Here is a 26,123-nt window from a genome sequence, read left to right as displayed (position 1 = left end):
TAAAAAGAATTAACATGTAACTGAGTCATAGAGGGACATTGATAAATACAACTCATACGAGATATGTAAATGAAGACCTAATTTGCATAATTAATGAGAAAAAAATGTAATTTCATATTGGTAAATAACTGGAATTTCATATTTCTGGCATTTGGAAATCATGTGAAGGTGAACATGGAAATGAGGGACTAATTTGCATAATTGATCAGAAAATGCTGGAATAGGCTTCTTTGTTGAGATAAAACTGACATACTTAAGACAACTTCTGATATTTGGGTGGAGAAGATGATCAACTGATCAAGTTTATGCAAATTATTACCTTATTTGCATAATTAATGAGACACATTCATGATACATCCGTCAAAAAGGTTAAAATCATTTGGCGAAGGTACATGCATGTGGTCGGGTAACTCTGGTTCTAAAGGTACAGGTACATGTACATGTATTTCAGTTTAACATTATAATAATTATTATTGTTATTAAAAGATTTTTGTTGGATCAGTTGAAAAAATGAGAATCCCTACCTACTACCCCTGATTCTTCAGGACCGTAATCGGAAATGCAACAATAATTTCTCTAGGCCTTGTTGACACAAACATAACATGAAAGTTTTCCACCATTAGCAGTGGCTACCACATTCAGGTAAGCATTTATAAATGATGCAAGAAACTGGATAAGCCAAGTTCCCTATTGCAAATAAAGTTGCCAATATTTTACATACATGTATAACTGTATTGATAATCACATTAAATCATACCAATAATTTCACAAAGGTACAATGCATTGATCCTAGAAATACAGAAGATATCCATTATATGCCTCAGAGGTCAATATCCAAATATCAAAAAATGTCACAAAATATCATTTATGTCATATTCATGTGTATGCCATTGCCCAAAACGTCAGAAAAAGGATACTGATGTCAAACAATGCCTCTTTTACTATTGTAAAATGAATGAACAAAAATAAGAAATTCATTGTTTCATATAGCATTTTCAATAAGTTCAGTCATTTGTAAAATCCTTCCTACTTTGAAAGTTAGATTTCATAATGAAGGCAACTTTTTCCTTTTGCATCACTTTTGAGGTGCCAAGAGGATGTCATCCATATAATCCAATCAGTGTGGCCAAACTGTTGTTTGCTAGAGAAATCCGTTGTTCTGGAAGTCAGCCCTCATGCTGTCCACTTCCTCTGGTGTGAGGGGAAGGAGGGGTGAACGGGTCGGACCGCCGTAGTACCCGAACCAGCTCATCGCAACCTTCAGTCCAGGTACCCCAAACTTACGAGTCACCTGGGAGAAAAACATAACCATTGAAAAACACCACATAAACAAACATTGGAAGTTTGCACATAGAGAGCAATACATGTCATTGGCCAATAAGTGGGTTTACTCTGGAGTATCCCATCAGCGTTGTCAAGACAATATGAAGGAGAACTTTACTGCGCAACAATTGTAACGGGTATGATGTATGGCAATTTGTAGATACATAACAATCGACTATTTCTAATATTTAACAATTACGAAGAACTTAAATATCTATAACATGAATAACAATCGATCTAATAATGTGCATTCTAATGGCTAAAACAGTATACAATGTAATGATGACGATGATAGTATTCTGTGTCAGGAATGTAAACAATGTCTCGATTTTATATAGAGTTGTATATGTGACATGACAGTTCACACTGTAGTATGGTCAGACTCATACTTACGGCAGAGTTTGGTGCTATCAGCCTGTGTTGAATCTTCTTGGCCTCCTCCATCTTCCCTTCCTTACAGAGACTGTGCAGCTGACACACCTCTTTACCCAGCGTGTTCGCTAGAGCTGCAACACAGCCTACAGCACCTGGAGCAAACACAACAGCAGGTCAAGTACACGCAGGGACGCAAATTCATTTTTGGGAATAGATGCACTGGCACACCTAACGTAAGAATTTAGCTTCACAGAATGTTAGCAAAACCTAGCTGGCGATTGACATGACTCCCTGGTGAAATGAAAATAAACAAACAAACCTAATACTAGTACATGTATCAGACTTTACTAGTTTCTTCATAGCTTGAATCTACCCTCTAAATTTTAAAGGTTTTATTATCTATTCTGACACTTAAATATCACGAATATAAGCTGTATAATAGTGTACAATTATGGTACCTTAATGTAGGCAACCCCTAACACAAATATCTAGGAGCGCTGGTGCACCACAGTCAAAAATTAGGTGCACAACTCCAATTTTAGATGCACAGAACTCAGAAGTGCATAATATTTTTATCCACCTTGTAAATGTACTTTGTATGATAAATAAGTCAATTATCTTTGCAGTGTCTCTGCCATGATTGAAAGACCTAAATATTTTGTCAGAGAATCATGTTATCAAAAATCACCCCGACCAATCGAATCACATTGAAACTCAGATTCGTATCAACCATTTCCCGACAAATCGCTTTCTAACTTGCATTAACAACTACATCTGACCAAACAAACTCACCAGTGAGATGGTGGAAGGTGTCAGCTTTCAAAAGACGTTTTCAGATTGACAATTTTGGCACTTTGGAAGTGATTGAATCCACCCGCGTGTTTCTATTACTTTTCTCTAAATGTTAAATCGCGGGCGGATTCATTTACTTCCAAAGTGCTAAAATTGTCAATCTGAAAACGTCTTTTAAAAGCTGACACCTTCCACCATCTCACTGGTAAGTTTGTTTGGTCAGATGTAGTCGTAAACGCAAGTAAGCCAAGTTAGAAAGCGATTTGTCGGGAAATGGGTGATACGAATCTGAGTTTCAATGAGATTCACGTGATTTGATTGGTCAGGGTGTAAAAGGACAGGTTCATATAAAGTCCTGCATCATCATCATTTCCTGTATCCCCTATTCTCCTACACAGAGCCTGGCCCCCAGCCTATACAATACACATTTTTGTATCTTAGGGGGGTTCCGCTACACCGGGCTGAAGTTTCCACTTTTTGGGGCGTTGCCTCTTACCAGCTGTCAGCCAATGGGCTTTACCTAAAGAAAACATTTAGGCGATTCTCTGATTGGCTGACAGCTGGTTAGAGGACATGTACACAAAAGTAGAAACCTCAGCCCGGTTTAGCAGAGCAGAGTATATTGTATAGACTGTAGGTCAGGCTCTGCATAGGAGAATGAGAAGAGGTGAACTTGTCATCATCTCTAGTGAGGTCATTATTGAGAGGGGTATACAATAAAGAATGGATAAAGTCGACCTACCAACGGTGTAAGTGCCTAGCATAAAGCTGGCAGACCCAGCAAGGACCTGGAAACCAGAGGCTTCAGTTCGCTGCACCATGGATCCAAACTTGGTCACCTGGAGTCACACAAATCTAACCATTAACAACAACAATGTACAGTATGGATAGTTGACATTTCATCATAAAAGGTACCAGAACACAGGTAACTTTGTCATATTCTTCATATTGGTCCAGACTTGTACCTACACCTAATACCTGATGTTACATTAACACGTGTATCTCACTGGACTGTGCCAAATTACAAAAGGCATGTGCTGTTTTAGAGCATTAGCATGTACATCATTCTATAGATTATTTCTACTGTAGGTCATAGCTTAGACTAGTTCTTTGTATTTGTTAACTATTAGCAATAGTTCAACTTCTATGTGCTTACGTTGCCTTACATTGTACCAAACACAATTGTCGCACAATAAAGTTCTCAAACTGTAGGTGTGCAAACTGGTGCAAACTGGTGCCAATTTCAAACAGCAAAATGGCAAGCATGGGAACAAAATGGTGCAATCACTGCAAATCTCTTTTTGATGAATTTCAACGATAGTATATTGCTTTCTAATTCAGAAGTAACACTGCAATATGAAGTTATTTGTATCTGATTTGGAGCTGAAAGTGAGAATGTGACATTGTAAGACAGTGCAACCATTTTACTTGCAGAGGTCACATATTTTACACGTCAGTGTGAACACAAGGGAAAATTGGTAAAAATCCACAAAGTTGGTGCACTAGGTATTCTAACGTTCTCACATCTCCTGCACTGTCCTTAATGCCGATGATGTTGGGATGTTGTGACAGTGCCGCCACCACGTCTACAGACAGATCCACTCCAGTGTTGGCCGGTACACTGTACAGGATCACTGGGATAGGGCTGGCTGAGGCCACCTGAACAACAACACAGCATATGGTGACTTACAACAACTACAGTACATATTGGAGACAAACATCTGAAAATGCAGGCATATCCATTTTGTTTGCGAGCAAATCTAAGGAAGCACTACATTCCATCTCATAATACAGATCAGTACAGTCATGGATATATGTATACAACATTTATAATATCTTTTTATGTCATACTTGAACCGTAATAACATTCCTTATGGGTGTTCCAGACCAGTCTGTATTTTACAGTATCACATGTCGATTGAGCTTCTACTTGAATCACATGGGCTTCCGTAAAATAATTTGAATGTGCTTTGCATGCACCGCTGTCAAAAAGTTGAATACAGGATTCTGACATTGGAATTGATGTTCTTGCAATTTTTAATTTGAGGACAAAAATTTTCTAAACTTCTGGTGCATTTCGCATTGAAAGATGTTTTTATTCTCGATGGGTATTACATTAAAAAAATACTGTGTATTCCACATACTCTCGGTTCCAACGCTCCCGTGGGTCAGATTGCCCTCTAGCCTCGGACACCCTATCCTGTGGTCGGAGACTGGTACCTCAGGTGGTAGGGGATACACTGTGCTGAATCAGAATACACTCTACACATTGACAAAGCCATTAGCAACAGGTTGAAGACATGAAGTTCAAAGTACCTTCTCATAGTGGTGCCTAAAGGCCTGGTTTGTCATCCTTCCCTTGAAGTAATAAGGTGTTATCACCATGGCAACATCCGCCCCTGCCTCCGCCATCTTCTGAGTCATGTTGATGGTGGCCTGGGTAGCTGAACAGAAAGTACAGCATCTTCAACCTTAAGACATCCGTGTTGGTGAAGTTATACGATTATATGAACAAAGGACTAAACTTAATTATGCAAATTAATCCTAAACCAGTGTAAATTATCTGACTCACACTAAATTTTCAGCTTAACTCGATCAACTTTGCTCATGGAATCGCCCTGTCTACATGTACTGCTACTTCCAGCATGTGAACAGAGAAGGGGGGGGGGCGACTTGGGTTATCTGGCAGGTGTCTCGAACTCCAGGGCTCAAAATAGTGGGTGCATGTGCATCTGTGTGCACCCAAAATTGGAGCTGTGCACCTAATTTTTGACTGTGATATATTTTGTACTCTATAGGGTAACGGTTCTCTTGTACACTACCATACAGAATATTCTTGAAATGTAAGTATCAGAAAAAGCAATATAAGTCATTTTTTGTACTTTATTTCATGTATTGCATGGTTGAAGTTTGAAATCTGGATAGCATTACAGATTAAAGTTCTTAAGAGAGGCAATAGCACCAAACTTATGTTTTTTTGACATTCAACTTTATTTTATGTGGTGCACCCAAATTTTTTCTGTGCACCTATTTTTTTTTGTATTTCCAAAAAAGAATGCCGAGCCCTGGTCTCTGATGTACATGTGTCAAAAGTAGCAGTAGAAGCTGGGGAAAGGGTCCATTCAGTGAACAAGGTTGATATAGAGTAAGTCTCCATTCATTCCAGTGATATTTTTGTAAAGTTTGTTCATAATTTCAACCTTGTCTTCCTAACTATATACAGTACATGAACTGGTGCAGGTTATACTTATAGGGAAGTAGATTTACAAAACATTTAGAAAAATAAGGGAAAGTGTGTGTGGATACCCACATTCACAGCCAGATCCAGCAATAATGAGTTTGCCTGGGGCAGCGGCTTGCTTGACTGTTCGGACCAGCTCAACACGCTCCTCATCGCTCAGGTACGTGTACTCTCCGTTTGATCCTTGTACAACATAGCCTGGAGAGATAACATGTAAAAAACAGGGAGGCTGTATGTTTAATTGAATATGTGGATCAGAAGATGAAGAGGGTACATGTAGTTAGTGCCCTGAAAATCAGGCTCAAAGCCCAGTACTCACTGATATATACTAACAGTGGAGCCATTACTAGTACATTACAAAACATGTATGCATCCTAACACGCGACACTGCTATCATAAAGTCAGAGTGGTACACTGTATAGTGTCCAGTACTGGGGTGAATGGTATGAACTTAAATGTACGACAAAGGTAAATCACACAGCTGCATATCTGTTGTTGTATATCCGACTCCTTTCCAATCAACATGTAACAAATGTAACAGTTGTTACATGTTGATTGGAAAGGAGTCAGATATACAACAACATATACGCAGCTGTGTAAGATGTGGAAAGTTGAAAGCTAAACTCGTACATGTCACATGCAACTTACATGACGGCTAACTTTGTACCTCGTACCTTGTACACCAGCCCAGGCCTCTATGTACTAAGTTAACTTATCTCATGTGATTGTGAATTATCTGACTTAACTGAGTTAAACGTATACCCACCCGGCCTCCCTGTACGATGTAACTTGCTGTTAGAAGTAGCTTTGATACCTCACTTGGATGCAGTCGGCAATGTAGTGTTCAAGATATCAAAACTATGTGTGACATGTACATACTTTATTAGTAATACTTTATTAGTGTACATACCATTACTATACTGAACTCTACAGAACAAAACAAACATTCCACCTTTGAAGCCAATCTCATTCCACTTTGCGACATTGTTTCTGAGGTGTTCATGGTTGACCGTCTCATCCTGATTGAATGGCGTGGGCAGAGGCGGGAACACTCCGGATAGGTCAATCTGCTTAAAGCTGGTCATTCCTCTGTGAACACAGGCCAACACCCTCACACCACCCTTACGGAAAGTCGGCTGGTGGGCAGTCAAGGTGCCAAGCTTAGACAGAGTTCGGAGGTTATTCAAAACAAAGGCCATGGTGGAAGTGAATTGAAGCAGGTAGACAGCACACACAGGGAGAAGATGAAATCAGAGAGGTGATTGGATGTTGGTCACACAGTTACCCTCTGATGATTGGTCCACGGCTTAACCAGATCAAAGTTGGTTGTTTGGCCCTATCAGATCAGCTGCGACTGTAAAACACATAGCACAGGTAAAAATAAATAAACCATACATGTGGCTGACCCAGAAAATATCTGACTTAATCAGGAAAGCTAAATATTTGTAACAACAAACTTTCTTTCAACTTCTATGGAAGGTAGGAACTGTAAAGGGGGATCCTAGCAATGCAATGTTGGAGGGCCAGCATCGCTTATAATTATAGGAGCATTCCACTTCAGAAGCGGGTATTATAATTCATCAGAGATTAAATTGTTATGGTTGAATCAAAGAGGCTAAATTAATACAGTATTTAATTACCTCCTTGGTTGAATCCAACTTTTGTTTTGTAAAATTCACCAAAAGTTGAAGCATGAATGCAGGGCAAACATTACAGTGATCTAATTCTCTAATTCCCCGGAGGACCCTTGAGTTCAATGTTCAATATAAATTGGTGTGTTTTTGGTAAAGATTGAGTTTTGGAATGTTGATTGAACAATGGAGAGCGGTCTAAACTGGAACAGTCCTACCTGACCGAAAATTCTACTCTACTCTACTCTACTCTACTCTTGATGACTGTTGTAGGGCTACTTTGTCTTTTGTATAGCACTATAGCTCATTACAAGATAGTCTGGATGCCAGACCCCCAATCTCTAAAATATCTATCGTATGGGGGATAGATATTTTAGAGATTGCAGGTCTGGCATCCAGGCTAATATTTACAAAAGACAGCAAGTAAAAGTTACTTTTACTTTAGAAAGTTTTACCTAAAGCCCTGTTTGCAACGTCAACAGTGTCTACGGCCAAGAGCAGGCGGTAGCAAGCTTCACGTACCTTTTGTCGTATCTGTTGCGGGCTGCAGGCTTCAGGTAAAACAGTACCCTGTCTGGTGTTAGCGTAAAAGCAGCTCCTGGCCAATATTTTTCGGCGGTAATAAACGTTACAAAGTTCTGCACAAAGTTCAACAGTTCATTCCGTCCGCCATACTGCATTTCGAGCAATCTACTTTACAAACTAGGGGGTGTAAAGAAGATAGCAACATTTTAATATTTCTTGGTTAATCATAAATTCTATCATTAGGATAGAACTGAGTATTTGTCATATATAGAATGTTTAAACCCGAAATATTTGTACCATATAGTATGAACTGTGTGTTATTTTAGATGACATGAACCCCCTTTTCTATAATAGAACAGTTGAGGTCAAAGTTCGGATGCCTGGCCCACATGCCATGTATACTTATAAAGTAGAGGAGCGAAGAAAAAAGACAAGGTGGGAAATTTAAACATACTTCCTTGTACCGTTTGAGGATTGACAACCCCTGTACGGAAGTTCAGGCTGTGAAGAAGGTCTTAAGATGTCTTAAGTGTCTTCCTGTGGAGTTTTGAAGGTAACTGTGCGAGGGGAAGGTGTTCAGATTCCAACACTCATATGTAACGGGCCCGTAACATGTCAAGGTCTTAGATAATGAATAAGGGTCACATTTTGATTGGGTAAGCGGAAAGAATCGTTAATTAATAGATATTTTAGAGGGGAGCTGTTTCAGGTAGTTGAATTTGAAAGGAGTTGCAAAGAATTAAATGTATCCAAGAAGGCTATTGATGGAATGGTCCTGTCAATAAGAATGGCACTATTGACAGGATGTCCATGATCCTGCCAGCCCTAACCCTAACTCTGCAAAAAAAGGCTAATTGACATTCCTGAGCGAGATTGTGATTAACTATTGAAATGATAATGAACTCTTGAAAGTAATAAACTATTGACTGGATGTTTATTCATTTATTTATCTAATTGTTCACCATGCACACGTTGTTACATGAACAGCTAGGGTTGCACAACTAGCAAATGGCTAATGTTTAGGGCTAACCCTGGATGAGCACAGGTCTTCAGATTGCCGGTACTGATGCCAACCTGTAATTCCAAAAGCCTGGTAACTAGGGGGCCCAAAACTATACGACTTACTCTTCCTTCCAAGAGCTATCTACCACTCAAAAATCATGACCATAGCATCTCTAGAACACAAGATATCAAAACCAGAAGTTTCACTGCAGTGCCATACCAAGTCGCTAGGGGGCCCAAAATCTAATCATGTCTAGGTCTCAATAATTTAAAGACCTTAACCCATGGCCACATACCAAGTATCAAGACAACCCATCCAGGTATTCTCAAGTTATCGTGTTTACATGCAGACACAGACACACACAGACCCACGAAAGATGACGAAAAGATAACCTTCCCGGCGAAGGTGATAATTTAGGTTCAGGTCAAGACAACTCACATGCTAGAAATACTTGGTGAATGATATACTACATTGCCAAATTACATTTCCATATGGAAGAAGGCCTAGGGCTATATTTACAGACAGTGCTGGGTAGCAAGCTAATAAAAGGGTGCTAATTACATGCAGATGCAAATTACATCCAAACATTTATAAAAGTAGTGTACTAGTTAGTAATATTACAACTCATTAAAAGCTTTACTAACCATAAAGAATTTTTCTAAATTCTCCACAGGTCATGAACGATCCCCCCGTCTTCATTTGCACAGCATTGAGATTTAACACACAACAAGTTAACAAACAGAAGAAAAGGAAATGAGTGGGGCTATGCCATTGGATACATCACCATCTACCACTGACCAATTGGCACAAGTCTTTTTTGTTCCATCTACCAGCAATGGACTATCAGGAATTGACAACTCTGCTAGTCAGGGTCCTCAGGAGAGGGCAGCAAGAATGCTTGGCCAACAAGAAGACACTCTTGCTTCAGAAAGCTCGGGAGGGGGAAATTCTGTCCTCTTGACTGCTTCTGATATCCTCCAGTCGCTTTCCTTTGTTCCTGATGCCCAAAGAGAGTCCCAGGGCGAGAAAGACTTGTCTATCACTAGTGGTGAGACTAACACTGATGCGTCAAACCCCCATGGTGAACAAGACACTGTAGAGATCACTGCCAAGTCTATTGTCATCCTCACGCCAAAGGGCCAGGGTCAGATTAGTTTCAGTGACTCGCGTTTGGCACATTCCCAACCAGCGAAGGAACTGATGGTGCAAGGAGTGCCGCTGAACATGCAGCCCATAGCAGCCACCTCCGTCCCCTGCACCACCATGGCCACCCTGCCACCCGGGTCTATCATCGTCACACTGCCACACGAAATGGGGAACCAAAACGGTATCTGTAATGTGAAGGTGCCTGTAGCAGGAGAGAAGTCCATCCTGGGAAAGGAAAAGCACAAGAGGAATGATGGGGTTGTGTGCGATGTTTGCAGCGCTGGGTTCACTACGAAAAACAACCTGCTACGTCACCAGCAACTTCACAAGGCTGACACGGAGGTTAGTTTGTCTTTCCTTGTATCACACTACTGTGACAGTCCAGCACACAGAAAGTTGGGTTAGGTCTAGGAAAAAATAGTTGTGTCTCCAGTTACCTAACTGACCCTAGCAAAAACCTACTGACCCTAGCTCTTTTTGTGGAGTTGACTGCTGGCAAGGGACATAGAATTTTTGATCTGACATCTGAGGAAGGAAATCAAAACACTGTCTGACTAATGATAACTTCCCAGTAGTCTTGCAAATTTTTGTTACTGACTTGTTACTCACAGCTACTAAGGCATAACAGTTGATGTAAGGAGGATGTAGTACTCTTCTTTGTTCACTTTATCAATATACATAGAATATGATGTTGAAAATACCAGGGTCCTGATGATGCATTTTTACATTGTTGAACTGTTTGTTGGACCTACCTAGTGACCCTAGTTTTTTCAGGACTGGTATATCGAAAACACAACACTAATTTTCCTAGGCTTTAATTTGTAAACTGTATTTAGCTGGAGAACGACTAAACTGAAAGTGTATCATAATATTGTCTTTTCCCACAGGAGGATAGCAGGCCTGCTTGTGAACTGTGTGGCAGGAGATTTAACCAGATCTCAGATCTGAAGAGACACTTACATACACATACAGGTGATCATCTTCTCCTTAAGTGTAGTATTATATAAGTCTTATATCATCACATGTCAAACATAAAGTGGAGGACAAAAATCCGTGCAGGATGTGAAGACAAGATATCATGACATTGTATATTCCTTTCTTGTGCTTTCATTATTGACACCGAGTCCTTAACTCTTTTCATGAAATTTGGTCAGAATTTTTTGTTTGTTTTGGATAACTGGTAAACCGCCTTTTAGCCCTTTAGGTGTAGCCTGATTGAATCGCACTTACAGCAGCCGCTCGTTACCAGTCAGCCCTTAGTAGAGGCCATAAAGCTCCGGACAGTGGGAGTTTGCGTTATACAGACTACTTTAGGTGTTACACACAGTTCTGTACAAGACCAGACTGTTTGATCCACTCTCACTGGGATGGAAGGACACTCTTTTCAATAAGTGTGGTTGGTTTTTAACGTGCTTGACACAATCCTCAAACACGGGTCCCCAGCTTTACATCCCATCTAAAAGCATCCAGAGCCGAAGCTAGATACACATGTACATACTCACTGTCACCTGAGTTAAGTAAGGAAACAGGTGCAAAGTGCCTTTCCCAAGGGCACAACATGTTTCAGATTTATGTTGTAGGATTTTTTGTATGTTCGAATTGCTTGACTGATTTCACAATGTAAAAACTTACCCACTGATGTACTTGACATTGCACAGGCACAGAGCCGTATCGTTGTCAGCTGTGTGGGAGGGGTTTCCTGAGACGCAGTGATCTCAGCACCCATCTCAGGTTCCACAACAAGGTGAAGCCATTCCAGTGTGCCTTGTGTGACAAGACATACTACCAGTCAGGTAACATACAGTCTTACATTAATGTGGTAGTGCTGCATTTTACAACTGTAACATGTCCTCCTTAGACTGACAAGGACACTGTTTTTTTAAAGAAAGTTCAGTGTTGGTGGTTCAATCTTGTCTGAAAGCTGACAGACATTCCAGGTCATGGCGTCAATGGAAGAGGCTACTAAATTCACAGGGAGTTATTGTCTTTAATCTGTCTTTGTTTTCACAGTATTTTCCATAGAGTGACAAGAAGTGATCAATGGACACATGTAATGTAAATCTAAACCTTTTTTGTATGATTAATGAACTACAACTTTCGCAGTTTGAATACTTTATGGGGTATGATATCTTCAAACTGTTGTTTTATTGTTGCTTTAAGGTGACTTGAAGAGGCACATTCGCAGATCTCACGAGCAGACCAAGGACCTGGCCTGCCCCCTGTGTGAGAAGATGTGTGCTACAGAGAGATCCCTCAGAACACACCTCAGGGCACAACACAACAGTGTTCTCATGCCACAACACACAGGACAACTCAGGTAGTGTTTTATGTGTGTTTTACATGTGTGTATGTGTTTGTGAGTGTATGTGTCTGTGTGTAATATGTATGCATGAGTCTGTGTGTGATATCTATGTGTGAGTATGTGTGTGTGTGTTTGTGACAAAGTGTGTTTGTGTGTGTTTTTTTTTTGTGTGTGTGTGTGTATGTGTGTGTGAGGGAGTGTGTGTGTGTGTGTGAGGGAGTGTGTAAGTGTGTGTAGTTATTGTATGTGAGTGTGTGTGAATGTTTGACAAATGTGTGTACATGACTGTTACTTGTTAGTGTGTCTCTCACTGTAAATGCTTCTTGAAACTTTCTTGTCACATCACTTCAACTTTTGATTTCAACTGTCACTATGACACATAATTTAAAGTGCTTCAACAGCAGTTTGATCAATCATTGTTTTTTCAGTTGACATACTAACAAACTTGTTATACTGTCATCATCACAGCTTACATTACACATTTACAAACCCCATGCTGCTGTATTCTCCAGTGAAAGCTAACGTGTATGATATTACTACAGGGCAGCCGAGGGGAGAGGACAGAGTTCTGTGACTAGTGTGAAACAACAGGCTGGAGAATGTGTGTAGCCAGTCATCCAGACAAGACCAACTGGAGCAGATTTTCAGATTATTGAGAAATGCTGTAATTGATAATTTGTTCGATAAGACCGTTGTAGCCCCTAGTGGCACATTGCTGGGCAGGGAGTTTTCTTGCTGTTTTAGAAGCAGGGTATATTTTTACAGAGAGGGGTTGCTAACACTTCCCCTTTAATATGCTCGAGGCACCTCCTAAAACGCGGGACCCCAATTTAGCTAGCATCCCTTCCAAAAAATGGGTGCAGCCCCAACCAAGATGTCCTGCCCAGGATTGACAGGGGTCTCCCAGTTAGCAACTAATTGGAACCAGGAGCTCAACTGAGGCTTCTACTAGTTGAGCTATAGGGACATCCTTGTTGTAGTTAATTGCAAATTATTATCATGCCATGACAGATGTATCAGATATAGCCGCAGTTAGGCCTCGGAAAAATGTTTGTGTTTCCAATTACCCGGTTAACCCTAGTAGAACCTTCCAATCCTAGCCTTTTTTGGGGGTCGACCGCTGAAAACATGTTCTCCTCATGTTGTTGCAATGGAAAACTGTGCAGAACTGCTTGCACAATGTATATCTGGATAATATGAATACCAAATGTCCTGATGTATTTCAGTTTTACATTGTTAAACTATACTTGTTGGATCACAAATCTAAAAAATGTGTTTTAAAATCATACCTACCTTCCATTTTTTCAGGACGGTTATTGAAAACACAAATTCAATTTTCCAAGGCCTTTGAAGATACTATTTTGTCATTTTGTGCAAAAATCTGACATTCCTACAACAGTGCTGCAAATAGTGTCATGGTTTAGGGACCACTTGATAACCGATCTTTCTTCCAGAGCTTGCTGCTATCAATGATTAAGAATGCATAATTGTTTTACTTAAATGCATTCTGTACTGCTTTTGATAGTATCATGATTATACTATTTTAAGACTTTCCAAAATTTAAGAGAAGGGTGATTTCAACTTGTGAAAATGTGTGGTGTTACAATTTGAGCAGTAAATTTTGGACATGAATGGTTGGAATTTGTGTTGGGTGATTAGTACCTTAAGTGTATAATGTATATAGCTATTCTTTGCTGTGGACCTTTGTTAGCGGGTATGTCACTGGACTGCACCACATTAATATTGCGGTTAAAGAAATTGCACCAACTTTGCATATTTGTGCCAGTTTTCCCTTGGGGTCACAATCACGTGTGTACTTGCATATGAAGCCCAGATGAACCAAGCAGAATGGCTGCACTCCATTGGTCCCATTTTGTCAGTTGTGAATCATTTTTTAAATTTCAACGAAATTGCAATTTCACGCCACAAATTGCACCCATTGGCACCACTTTGCCATTATGCCTGGTGCAATTTGGGGCAGTCCAGTGAGTTACCCGCTGTTGATGCAGGGAAGGTCATGTAAAATTTTTGTTGCGGTGTTCTAACTTGGTGCTAGGGGTACTGTACAAGTCATGTGATGTACAGAATGATATGATTTCTGTAGTTCTATCATTGTGCCAAGTTTGCTGCTGATTACATTTCATAGCTACATTGACAAAAAAATGTGATCAAGAAATCTTGAAACATTGAGGATTACCATGTAGTGATTTACAATGTTTCTAAGAGGTGTAGTTTGGGTTGTCTAATGATTGTTTGTACCAAAATTGGTTGTTCCAAAATTGATTGTACCAAAATTGGTTGTACCAAAATTGGTTGTGCCAAAATCGGTTGAACCAAGTAGTTTGTTTTAGTTTACTTTGTATAACAGACTTGAAATGTGCAGCATGTTCTTATCATTTCGGGATACTTCAAATACTGTGTCAAGAGACTGAACGGTCAACCTATTTTTATAAGCTACGAATTAAGAATAATAATGATAACTATAGAGTTCCACGACCTCATATCTTCGCCAAATGATTTTGACCATATATTGTACATTAATTATGCAAATTATGTTTTCATTTGCATATTTTCTATCTATCAACATTCCTCTCTTCAGTTACAAATTTCATATTTGAATAGTCAGATCATGGAACGCAGCAGGGTTTTGAAATTGCCTCATTAATTATGCAAATCAGAATCTGATTTGCATAATTATTGCTTAATCATACAAAGTATCACTTAAGCTATCTTCATACCAAACATCATGATGATTCGTCAACTCCATATTGAATTATAGTATTTTCTCATCAATTATGCAAATGCAGTCTTCATTTTGCATAGTTGATGTCTATTGATATTTCTCCCTTCCCCAGTGACAGTCATATGTTTGAGTCTTGTGAAATGCGGCGAATGTATAACTTTCCTCATTGATTATGCAAATTAGATACAGATTCGCATAGTAAGTATCTACTTATGTAAATCATCACTCAAGCTATCTACATACCAAAAATCATGATCATCCATCAAGCCTAGCCTCCGATACTCCTTTTGGCTGTCATTTTCTAAGTTCCAGTTTTACTATTACATTTTTTTCTTGTTGTTGGCCAGCAATCAGAAAAAAAATGTAAAAGTGCAAAAACAATAACTTGAAAAAGAAAACAGCCGGGAGGAGTCTGCATCGGAGGCCACATCAAGCCCTTCTTGAGTTATTCCCTATCAAAGTCTGAAGCAAAACCTGCTCCTGCAGTGCCAAAAAGCTGCTAGGGTGCCCAAACCTATACCACTTACTCTCTTCCCTAAAAGCTATCTACCACTAAAGCATCGTGGCCATAGCATGCCCAGAACACGAGATATCGAATCCGGAAGTTCCTCTGCAGTACCGTAAGAAGTCACTAGGGGGTCTCCTAATCATTTGGAGGTCTCATCAAGACCTACCATATACCAAATATCAAGACAATCCATCCAGGCATTCTCCAGTTATTCTGCTTTTCTACATACATTGTACATAAACACATACATACGTACAAACGCTACCCAATACATAATCTTCTTGGCGAAGACAATAACCTATATTGTACATTCATGCCCTATCAGGCTAAGTACAGGCATACAGATACAAAGTTTGTGGTAAAGTACATATAATGACACTGACAGGACTTCGAATACTAATCACAAAACAATGGTTCTAAAACTACTCTTACACATTTCTCACGTGTTGGACATGATAGAATGAAAACGAGGCAAACAAACAAAAGTCATTTACAGATTTAGTTTTCCTCCTAACTGATGGTAAATACACAAGTTTTGAAATGTGATATCCAACTTTCAACTTTATAACTAGTGTAAATCACAGAAAGGAATAATCAATGTATATTTAGAGCCACATTGACCGATTCCATGGTCCCGCCCTCCTCCGTCAAAACTTTGAAATGCAAAATAAAAACATATAAATGCAGGTATTTGACGTCTATAGTACGTTATATTTTAGTATAAAAGATTATCAGAAGTATATTGCCTTCCCCTTCATTTTTTTTTACTTTATACATGTACTAGATTTGTATATGTATCTTCTCAAAAGGACAAACGAGCAACACGTGTATGTCAAAGCGAATGATTGTTACCATCTCACAAGGACGCAAAATATAATTGGCCATTTATATTTTGCGTCCTTGCCAACAATGGTTCTGGCATTGGCTTGTGGCTTGCCATCGTGGGCATCATCAATCTTTCAAATGTCATTACTCAATATGGCCATTAAGATCCAAATAACTAATTATGTTTCATAGACTTGTAAGGACTCAGAAGCGCGTTACTAACGAGTGTACGTCAGTGTAATTTCCCACGGGGGTCTCAATGCTTTTCTGTTTTCAACATTTTCGGCCGCGACGTTTGAGTCGGTCGGACACACACAAAAAATGGACAAGCTGGGCCTAGGCTTGGCTGTTGCCGTTGCGTTTGCCATTTTCATTGTCGTCTCTTCTCTACCACTGTCCGGTAAGGAACATTTTGTGTTCTTTCTAACTGTATCTATATTTTGTGTGTGTGTTAACTAGTTGCGCTAACATGTTATCGGCAGTAGGAGACCGCTTATGACCCTGTATGATTGGCCCCGCCATGTGTTTAGTAGGCATAGGATATTCAACGAGTGCTTATATCTCTGTTTTGGCTTGCTTCAAGTGCGTTGAATCTGTACTAAATCATTTTAGTTGGATACGACATAAAAACGCTTCTGTCTCTCTATATATCTCCTGCTCAAACCTATCTACTGTAGTTGAAGAGTCACTCGCTTACTGTGTGGCATCGTGTTGCGCAATCGGTAGGGTGTTTCGCCCAGAACCGAGAGATCCCGGGTTCGAAACCATTGGTATGCCCCGATGTTGTGCCCTTGGGAAAGGCACTTTACACGAGGTGTGAATCACGGGTACATGACTTCGGTTGGGGAGGGTCGTATTGAGGTCACCTGCTGGCGCCGAATGGCAGCCGCCCAGACCCTTGCCACAGTTCCACAAAGTGCAAGTGTGGAGTAGATATGTATCTTGTGTATTACGTGATTGTAAACCCTGCAGCAATTCAGCGCTGGCTACCATTGCACGGGTAATTTCGGACCAATAAACCATTCATTTTTTACTACAATGTGTTTACTACAAATCATAATGAATTACAATTATTGTTATTATTATTCTCTACAGGGTGTAATAACGGAGTTTGCTACAAGTACTTTGATGATGAAAAGAAGTACGATGAGGCCAAAGAGACGTGTGCCGCAGACGGGGGAATGTTGGCCATGCCGAAGGACAGTGCGGACAACACTTTTATCGCCGGCCTGGGAGGAGACAAGGACAGACGATGGATTGGACTGAAAGACACCGACAGCGAAGGCCAGTGGGTGTTTGAGGACGGCGAAGCCCTGGAGACAACAGGCTATTCCAACTGGAAAGACAATAAACCGAATGATGGCGACGATAAACACTGTGCCGTCCTCCGGCCGGATGATCTCGAGTGGGAGGACAAGAAATGCAGCGATAGAAACAATTTCATCTGCCAGCTATATCAAGGTATGAGTGTATTCGTATAAGTGGGGTGATGTTATGGCCCGGTTCCTTTTGGAATTGCTGCACGAGGGACTTAGATGCTAACGTTACATGTCCACGAGAAGAACACACGCGAGACGCAGGGCATTGTCGTCACACATGTCATGGAGTTGAGTCTCTCTCTCTCTGCTTCATACAGATTACTCGGCTGTGCTAAAATACAGGTTTCCAGATGTGACACTTCAGTGCAAAGACGTTTGATTCCCAACAAGCAAAACAACCACAAAACTCAGGGGTTTCACCACATTTACATTCGCCAACATCATGATTATTACCAATCATTATCAATAATAACTTAATTGCAAATTCGTTCCCGGCTAATTGCAAGAATACAAGATAATCATAATGACAAGTTACAGTACACGGTAATGAATTAAACACAAAGTAAAATGAAAGTCGTCGACTAGCGCTACTTCTAAACAGTTTTTACTAGTTAGGTTTGATTTCTTTTTTTGTGTGCAGTTGCATATGAAATTCCCGAGGTTTGGGGAGGTACATGCATTGGCTGGTGTTAACAGAAAAACAGTTTTTTGTAGGTCAGTCAGTGCAAACTATCAATTCAGAATCTCATTTTGTTACTGCACGCGTCATTTATGTACTAGACATTTAGCTGAGTCGACAGCAGCCTCACAAATACAAAAGTCACCAATTTACCACTTGCAAAGCCTTCAAAGACCTAAACATTTATCAAGTCAAGCACTTGGTATGTGTCTCCTTTCTGTCGCGTTCAATAATATATATCTCAAAAACAAACTTTGTTGATATTGTCTTGAAGAGACAGTATACAACTTTTTATATTTCACTCCATGCTACATGTTTGGATTGAATATATTGTTTTTCCTGGCATTACTTCTCTTCCTTCTCCTGTCAAATGTTCAAATCAATTCATTTCAAGCTCAGTCATTTTAGGCCTGAAATTTGGCACAAGCGTTAAGTGGGCCAACACTCTTAGGTGTCCAAGCGCCCAAGGAACAACAGCGAGCACAGCTAGTCCACAGTGGTTCTCGATTTCACCGACTGCTACCTGTCCAACTCCAGGAGTCTCCACAGAGGTGTAGGACAAGAAGAAGACCGTTCTGACAAAAGTGTTGTTTTTCATGCTTCTGTTACAAACAATTTACCTCAACTGTATGACTGATTGACGTCATGATGTCATAGTTTTCTTTTTTCCAATTGTAGCCCAAACAACAACAGTTGCACCTTCATCAACTGCTCTGACTACAAGGACAACTATTACTACTGCTGCAACTACTGCTGCTGCTGCTGCAGTCACTACTGCTACAGCTATCACTACTACAGCTACTGCTACAACTGCAGCTACCACAACTGCCACTTCTACTACTACTGAAGCTACTACTGCTGCAGCAGCTACTGCTTCGGCTACTGCTCCTGAAACTACTACTACTACTACTACTACTGCCGAAACTACTGCTGCTACGACCACTACTGCTGCAGCTTCTACTGTTGAAACTACTGCTACAGCTACTACTGTTAAAACTACTGCTGCTGCTACCACAACTGCAGCTACTACTGCTGCTGCTACTACTACCCCCGAAAATACTGCTGCTACTATCACAACTACTACTGCCTCGGCCACAACTGCAGCTACCACTGCTGCTGCAACTACTACTGCTGCTGCTACTACTACTTCTGCTGCACCTACTGCAGCTAGTACTGCTACTGGTACTACTGCTGCCACTGCTACTACTGCAGCTACTACTGCACCTGCTACTACTACTCCCGAAACTACTGCTGCTACTGCCACTATTATAGCTACTAAAGCTACAACTACTGCTGTAGATACTACTACTGCTTCTACTACTACTGCTACTGCTACTACTACTGCTTCTACTACTGATACTATTACTGATACTATTACTGCTGCAACTACTACTGCTGATATTACCTCCACTGCTGCAACCTCGGGAAAAAGTACTCCAAGGACAACAACAGGTGCTTTGGTATCGACAGCTACGAGTACAATCACAGGGGCATCAGAGGATACAGTTCTCGCAGAAGTGGAGAAAGAGTGGAATACTGTTCTGAAGAGAATGTCTGAAAACTTGTCGGCATTCAAGTCTGAGCTGGTCAGCGAGGACCACGCGACACAGGAAGAATGGGACGAATGGAGAACCGGAGCGCGCATGCCTGAAGGGTACGACAACAACGTCGGCCCACAAACAGGTGTGTAGCAGCGTTCTCTTTACGTCAGGCCCGGTTTAGATAGATTTTTATATATATATATATATATATATATATATATATATATATATATATATATACATATATATATATACATATGTTTTCGGTGTCGACTCGGGGCTGTGTGTGAGAAACTTTGGGCTGCTCGGGTGGAGTTTTTCTACTAGAAAAGGCTACTACAGCCACCTAGGGTTCTCCTTGTACAACCCCAAAACGCGTGTGTAAACTGGGCCTTAGAGACAACTGTCCTTACAGAGCGTCTTAAGTCACTTTTCATGTAAATGAAGCAGGCAGTTGCTGGCCTTCATTTGCTTTCCAATGGACGGATGATCAAACGTAAACGGCGCTTTATAATAGTTCGAAGGAGCATATGCATTCTTCTGTTGTTCTTCTATTTGAGCTTTACGCATTTGATAGGGGTTATTTGAGAGCGCCAGAAGATTTCTAGATGAAAACGCTTGAGCTACAAAATGTGCACTAAAAGTAAATTAGTGCTCTCAGAGTTCTCAATACAAACCTTTTGCACCTATCGATGTCAGTACCTCACCCCAGTCGTGTAAGTGTACGTTACCATGGGCATAATAAACTGTTGCTATGCCATGATTGACAGCTTTGCTGTAACCTCGTTAGAACTGGCATGTTTCTGATATTAATTCATGCGTGACAAAAAAGCCTATACAGTAACGTATAACATGGCTGTATTGTATGATGATATAGTCTGTATGCTCAGAGCAAAATTCTAGAATAATTGTTATGTTTATTTTACATAAATGCCCATACAACAAAGTGCAAAAACATGTCAAACGTTTATATGGTCTGACGATATAGTGTGCATGCTCACAGGCAACTTGTAGAATATCCGTTTTGTTTATTTTTCATTGTATGACAGAAGAGAAGTTTGAAGTGACATCAACGGTGACGATTCTTCATGTCGGACCTCTGTTTGAAGAGAACGCGGTCAGTGGCAGAATTAACTATCATCATATCAATTTTTTGTCTCTAGCACATCATGCCATTAGAAAAAATATTACTTTTTTGCCTACGGTTAAACGTGTATGCCATGAAATACTGATAAGGTACATCAATTCACTAGGTAACCTTAGAGTGAATAAGCATAACCCACGAACGTTAGTGAAATAGATAACATTATTATTGACCAGGAAAAATAGAAGATGATGATAGAATGGAGTTAAATAGATACTGACATACTAAGACTGTTACAATATAATATTGATATCAATAGGCCTTCTTGACCCAGCTACACCCCCCCCCCACACACACACACACACCAAGGCTTCTATGTTCAATGTTCAATGTTCAACATTGTTATTGTATGTGCTATGTGTCAGACGCCCGATATCAGCTACTGCTGCCTGGGTTGTCATGTATTGCCTGCTGCAATTTGAATAAAATTAAATAAAATAAAAGGCTTCTATGTACTAAAGCACATGGCTTGATGCTTTAGAAGCAGTACTTCGAAATTAACCCTATCCAGACTGGGGGGGGGGGCTAAAAGTGCCCGCGCCAACTTTGACATCGTATTACTGCCGAACGATGTATGCTAGGACAACCAAACTTGCTGACTTTTCCTAAAATTTTGTTGGCAACAATTTTATAATAATGGTTTAAGTTTATCATTTTTTCATGTTGCCATGGCAACGGGTTTCTGACTGGCATTTTATGCAAAAATCATTAATATTTTTAAAACAATGATATTTCTCGGGTTTTCTTGCACAACTACACTAGTTTTCCTTCATGTATAACATAACATGTAATTAGATGTAACTTTCCTGATTTAATATTCATAATTTATGCTAATTTGATGACGTAATCAGCCAAAATCCAAGATGGCGGACTATATCACTATTTCAGGTATCAGCAGGCTTTTTCGTCCTCAAAATCGTCAATACCTGACATTTTCTTTATCAGAAACATTTAGATTAACGTTTTTAGTCTATTTTCAGCGTCCTTTGGGGTCATAAGTGGAAAAAAAAGGATTTTTGTAAATTTCAAAATGGCCGATCCAAGATGGCGGATCCCAAGGGATCGCTAACAACACATGACGCCATTCTATGACGTCATTTGACGTCAACGTACCTACCATTGACGTTGTATGTCTTTGCATACCTTAAAATGAATAATACAAACCGTTTTGTTTAATTCCTATAGATATTACGGGAATTCCCTATTTAGCCAATAAAATCACATAAATGACGTCATAATTACGTCATATTACGTCATAACGTCACCAAAATTACAGGAATTATAAAACTTGACGTGAATATCACTCCCTACAAATTTGGTGATGATACATCATACCGTTCGGAAATTATGAGGGGGGGGGGGCCGAATCAGCCCCCCCCCCCCCAGTCCCAGATATACCAAAAAAGCCCAGTCTGGATAGGATTAAAGGGAAGTTTCTTCCAAACAAACAAGTTAACGTAACAATCACGAAATGTGATAAAGGTGATAATTGTGGTTCATGGTTGTTTACAGAACTTGTCAGTGACGGTGGAGTACAACATGGCGTGGGCTGACCCCCGTCTCCGCGGTCTGACCACCCACTGGACACCAGTGCCGACATCTTTGATGTGGGCCCCTCCGATGGCGTTTGGAGCGGCCGTGCGGAGGGCTGCTGACGTCACCAAGAAGAGAAAGCGCGGGAGAGGAGGGAGCGATAATGACATCAGCATGTGGCTTCACCCGTCTGGAATTTTACTTCACGAGCTAACGTGAGTTTCCTCCTTGTATATCTCACCGTATCTCTCCCACCAGTCCCTCAAGTTACTTGTACTTGAAATGAAACACGCCAATCCTGTTAAGTTTTCTGTCCTGTTGCTATCAGATTTATGACCTAACTCACATCAAATTTGCAAAGACACCAGGAATTTAAAAAATTAGACACATGCTAAAAATGAAATATTACTACTTTGACACCGTGGCCCATTCCTGATTGTGTTGTGTATAGGTACTATTGTATATGTACATATCATACATTCTGAGGTATGTTTCTATGTCTGTTGAACGCTATCTTTATGAATTATATTGTATTGCTTGTGCTTATTGCTTTTTTACTACCATTCTATAGTTTTAGACGAATGACACCACACTGACAGGAAGAAGAAAAACTTTAAGGCTCGACAATTGTACATGGTACAAAGTATGGCAAGAATTCGTAAACATAATACAAAGTAGAAGTATAGAATACAACTTAACATTCTAATTACTAATACAATGCAATAAGGGCTAGCATAGTATTACGTTCTTGATATAGTGTCATAATCGAGTTGGTTTAATCATTAGTTTCGATATTGTTTCTAATGTGAAAGCAGTCGTTTAGATATTTACCTATTTTCGCATTGTGGGGATTGTTGCATTTGAATATGTACTCAAAACAGTCTGTAGCATCGAGACTCTTAAAACTTGTTGCTTGTTTTGGGAAATGTGAATAACTGTAGATTGTCCATCTACAGGAGGACTCTGTACCTGACCTGTGTGCCGAGTATGGCGAGGTACCCCTTGGATCAACAGGAATGCAGCTTCAAACTACATGGATGTAAGAAACCCTTTTTGATGTCGTAGATGCATTACACTATAGAAAAGCAAACATTACATTTGATATGAAAGATTCTGATGAAAGATTGTGCCATTTCTAACCAAAATGGTGTGTCACAGCGATTGCAAATCAAGGTGAATTTCAATCTTGTATATTAATAATTTTCAACTGTTGTATTTATGCACTTGTTTTCTAGCTACTCTAGAATTACAAATTGCTGTACAATTAGCACTTGGGCATGACTTTTCAATAAACGACACACGATTAGATTGCCAGTATTTGTTTGTAAGTCTTGGCAACTTCCCTCTCATTTCTGAGTTTTGACTTGTATCTTGAATCATTTCTTGTACTAACATGTGGTGTTGAGGTCGTGTACATACGTGGTTGTGAATAAAAGAACTTTGCTATTCAGTCATTCACAAACCTGATGAAATCATATTATCGGGTATTAATGTGGTGTTTTCTGCAGACAGCGGATTGTATTTCCCTCTCCTCCCGGGAAAGAACGCCAGCTCTCCCGGGCCCGTGACGACAGACATGACCGCCATCGTGTCACAGTTCGAACTGACAGGGCTGATGGTTCATTCTTCAATTCAGCAAATGGACAAATATGAGCCAGGTAAGGGTCAACAGTCAACGTTTTGGCATCATTTGCGGTCTCTAAAAGATCCCATCCCCAAAACTATTATATGTTACCGGGCCTTGCAAAAATGGTAACATCTGTCTAAATACGTATATTATAGTTGTTGTATCCTTGACAGTGTACAGTACTAACTTGCAGCAATTGATGTTTTCTTGCAGCCTGCCATCTGCTCACAGGCAAGTGTGCCTACAACGCCGACCACTGCCCTGATATGAGGGGGTGCAGTCAAGGGAACAAGTGTGCCGTGTGCAAAGCCTACTTCGGCAACTGCCTGTACAACACCAACGAGTGCAAGAAGTCCAAAACATCAGGCGAACTGCTTTTTTTTATCTCCTATAATTACCTTCGCGACGAAATTTCGTCGAGAAGGTTATTTTTTCATGCATGTCTGTGTGTCTGTTAGTGAACAGGATAAGTCGAGAACGCCTGGATGGTTTGTTGTCGTATTTGGTGTGTCCGTGTGTATGTGGGAAATCTCAAGATGATTAGATTTTGGGCAAAGTACTTTGCATAATTAAGGAGAAAAGTGTAAAAATGTGTTAAATTGTATGCTCATACTATGCGTTCTGGTTGCGACGTGTGGTCTGTGTTGTTTCAAGGGATATTGATACGGGCAGGGGTGCTAAGTTGGTCATGAGGGGTCATGAGGCAGGCAGGAAACGTCAGTTACTGCCAGGGACAAATTGGCTGTCAGCCAGCTGTATTCATTGGTGTGGAATGTACCTTCGCCGAGAAGGTTATATTTTACCGAGCATGTCTGTGTGTCTGTTAGTGAACACGATAAGTCCAGAATTCTTGGAAGGATTGTCTTGGTATTTGGTATGTTGGTAGGTCTCGATGAAACCTGAAAATGATTAGATTTTGGGCCCCCTAGCGGCTTGTTACGGTACTGCAGCGGAACTTCCTGTTATGATATCTCGTGTTGTGGACATGCTATGGAACTGATTTTTGAGTGGTAGATAGCTCGTTGGGCAGAGAGTAAGTGGTATAGGTTTGGGCCCCCTAGCAACTGCAGGGGCAGGTTTTGCTTCAGACTTTGAAAGGGAATAACTCAAGAAGGGCTTGATGGAAGGTCATGATTTTTTGCAAGTACATAGCTTGAGCGATGATGTACATGATTGGATACTTATTATGCAAATCAGTAACTAATTTGCATAATTAATGAGGAAAGTTTATACATCCATCAATTTCCATGATAGGACTCGCAAACATGTGACATATGTAACTGAGGAAGAGAGAAATATTAATAGATATCAGCTATGCAAATGAGAACCTCATTTACATAATTAATGAGAAAATAATATAACTCGAGATGGGCTTGATGGATGGTCATGATTTTTGGTATGTAGATAGCTTACGTGATGCTTTGTATGATTGGATGATAATTATGCAAATCAGATTATAATTAATGAGGCAATTTTAAAAACCTGCTGTGTTCCATGATATGACTATTCAAATATGTAACATTTGTAACTGAGGAAGAGAGGAATGTCAATAGATAGACATTATGCAAATGTAGGCCTAATTTGCATAATTAATGAGAAACTACTATCATTCCATACTAGTAAATAACGGCAATTTCATACTTGTGGCATTTAGAAGTTGTGTGAATGTGAACACCATTGAATCAAATTATGCTAATAAGGAGCTTATTTGCATTATTGATGATAAATGTTAGCATAACCTTCTTTGTTATGCTCATAATCATAACAAGGAGGTTTGGACAACTTATGTTATTTGGGTGAGGAGGATCAACTGGTATGATTTTTGATTGATGAAAAACACTCCTAATACGTCAGTCATAAAGGTCA

General features: G+C 40.0%; 3 protein-coding genes across 7 annotated transcripts; 2 read left to right on the top strand and 1 right to left on the bottom strand.

Moving 5' to 3' along the window:
- Positions 1 to 23: 23 nt before the first annotated feature.
- On the bottom strand, positions 24 to 8,046 carry LOC136431377 (4-hydroxy-2-oxoglutarate aldolase, mitochondrial-like). Of its 4 annotated transcripts, none has more exons than XM_066422727.1 (9): positions 7,885 to 8,046; positions 7,017 to 7,085; positions 6,684 to 6,820; positions 5,801 to 5,929; positions 4,807 to 4,934; positions 4,015 to 4,149; positions 3,233 to 3,329; positions 1,717 to 1,850; positions 24 to 1,291 (listed from the first exon to the last, which is right to left on the bottom strand). In XM_066422727.1, the coding sequence occupies exons 3-9, from the start codon at positions 6,814 to 6,816 to the stop codon at positions 1,142 to 1,144; spliced, it is 906 nt and encodes a 301-aa protein (XP_066278824.1). In that variant the 5' UTR covers positions 6,817 to 6,820; positions 7,017 to 7,085; positions 7,885 to 8,046; the 3' UTR covers positions 24 to 1,141. The 4 variants fall into 4 exon arrangements, with proteins under 4 accessions (XP_066278824.1, XP_066278825.1, XP_066278822.1 ...); XM_066422728.1 differs by having other exon boundaries at positions 7,932 to 8,046; XM_066422725.1 differs by having other exon boundaries at positions 6,684 to 7,085.
- Positions 8,047 to 8,234: 188 nt separating this feature from the next.
- On the top strand, positions 8,235 to 16,279 carry LOC136431376 (uncharacterized). 2 transcript variants are annotated; one of them, XM_066422724.1, is made up of 6 exons: positions 8,235 to 8,322; positions 9,564 to 10,378; positions 10,924 to 11,008; positions 11,695 to 11,829; positions 12,197 to 12,353; positions 12,881 to 16,279. In XM_066422724.1, exons 2-6 carry the CDS (start codon positions 9,644 to 9,646, stop codon positions 12,945 to 12,947), a joined length of 1,179 nt encoding a protein of 392 aa, XP_066278821.1. In that variant the 5' UTR covers positions 8,235 to 8,322; positions 9,564 to 9,643; the 3' UTR covers positions 12,948 to 16,279. The 2 variants fall into 2 exon arrangements, with proteins under 2 accessions (XP_066278821.1, XP_066278820.1); XM_066422723.1 differs by having other exon boundaries at positions 8,253 to 8,440.
- Positions 16,280 to 17,100: 821 nt separating this feature from the next.
- On the top strand, positions 17,101 to 24,905 carry LOC136431375 (uncharacterized). The gene is made up of 7 exons (XM_066422722.1): positions 17,101 to 17,875; positions 19,091 to 20,095; positions 21,003 to 21,070; positions 22,610 to 22,845; positions 23,587 to 23,669; positions 24,139 to 24,288; positions 24,471 to 24,905. The coding sequence occupies exons 1-7, from the start codon at positions 17,596 to 17,598 to the stop codon at positions 24,713 to 24,715; spliced, it is 2,067 nt and encodes a 688-aa protein (XP_066278819.1). The 5' UTR covers positions 17,101 to 17,595; the 3' UTR covers positions 24,716 to 24,905.
- The last annotated feature ends 1,218 nt before the right edge of the window (positions 24,906 to 26,123 follow it).

The sequence above is a fragment of the Branchiostoma lanceolatum genome, chromosome 3 (assembly GCF_035083965.1).
Source record: "Branchiostoma lanceolatum isolate klBraLanc5 chromosome 3, klBraLanc5.hap2, whole genome shotgun sequence".
Taxonomy (NCBI): Eukaryota; Metazoa; Chordata; class Leptocardii; order Amphioxiformes; family Branchiostomatidae; genus Branchiostoma; species Branchiostoma lanceolatum.
The sequence above is the reverse complement of the archived record's forward strand: the minus strand, read 5'-3'. Positions and strand labels throughout refer to the sequence as shown.

Excerpts from the sequence above, each read along its gene's own strand:
- LOC136431377 (XM_066422725.1), bottom strand. The coding sequence starts at position 6,930 with ATGGCCTTTGTTTTGAATAACCTCCGAACTCTGTCTAAGCTTGGCACC. Across the intron at positions 5,930-6,683 it reads GAATGAGATTGGCTTCAAAG|GCTATGTTGTACAAGGATCA; the intron begins GTGGAATGTTTG and ends TTATCTCTCCAG. Across the intron at positions 4,150-4,806 it reads TTAGGCACCACTATGAGAAG|GTGGCCTCAGCCAGCCCTAT; the intron begins GTACTTTGAACT and ends GTTGTTGTTCAG.
- LOC136431376 (XM_066422724.1), top strand. The coding sequence starts at position 9,644 with ATGAGTGGGGCTATGCCATTGGATACATCACCATCTACCACTGACCAA. Across the intron at positions 11,009-11,694 it reads ACACTTACATACACATACAG|GCACAGAGCCGTATCGTTGT; the intron begins GTGATCATCTTC and ends GACATTGCACAG. Across the intron at positions 12,354-12,880 it reads CAACACACAGGACAACTCAG|GGCAGCCGAGGGGAGAGGAC; the intron begins GTAGTGTTTTAT and ends ATATTACTACAG.
- LOC136431375 (XM_066422722.1), top strand. The coding sequence starts at position 17,596 with ATGTTGGCCATGCCGAAGGACAGTGCGGACAACACTTTTATCGCCGGC. Across the intron at positions 20,096-21,002 it reads CAACGTCGGCCCACAAACAG|AAGAGAAGTTTGAAGTGACA; the intron begins GTGTGTAGCAGC and ends ATTGTATGACAG. Across the intron at positions 22,846-23,586 it reads ATTTTACTTCACGAGCTAAC|GAGGACTCTGTACCTGACCT; the intron begins GTGAGTTTCCTC and ends GTCCATCTACAG.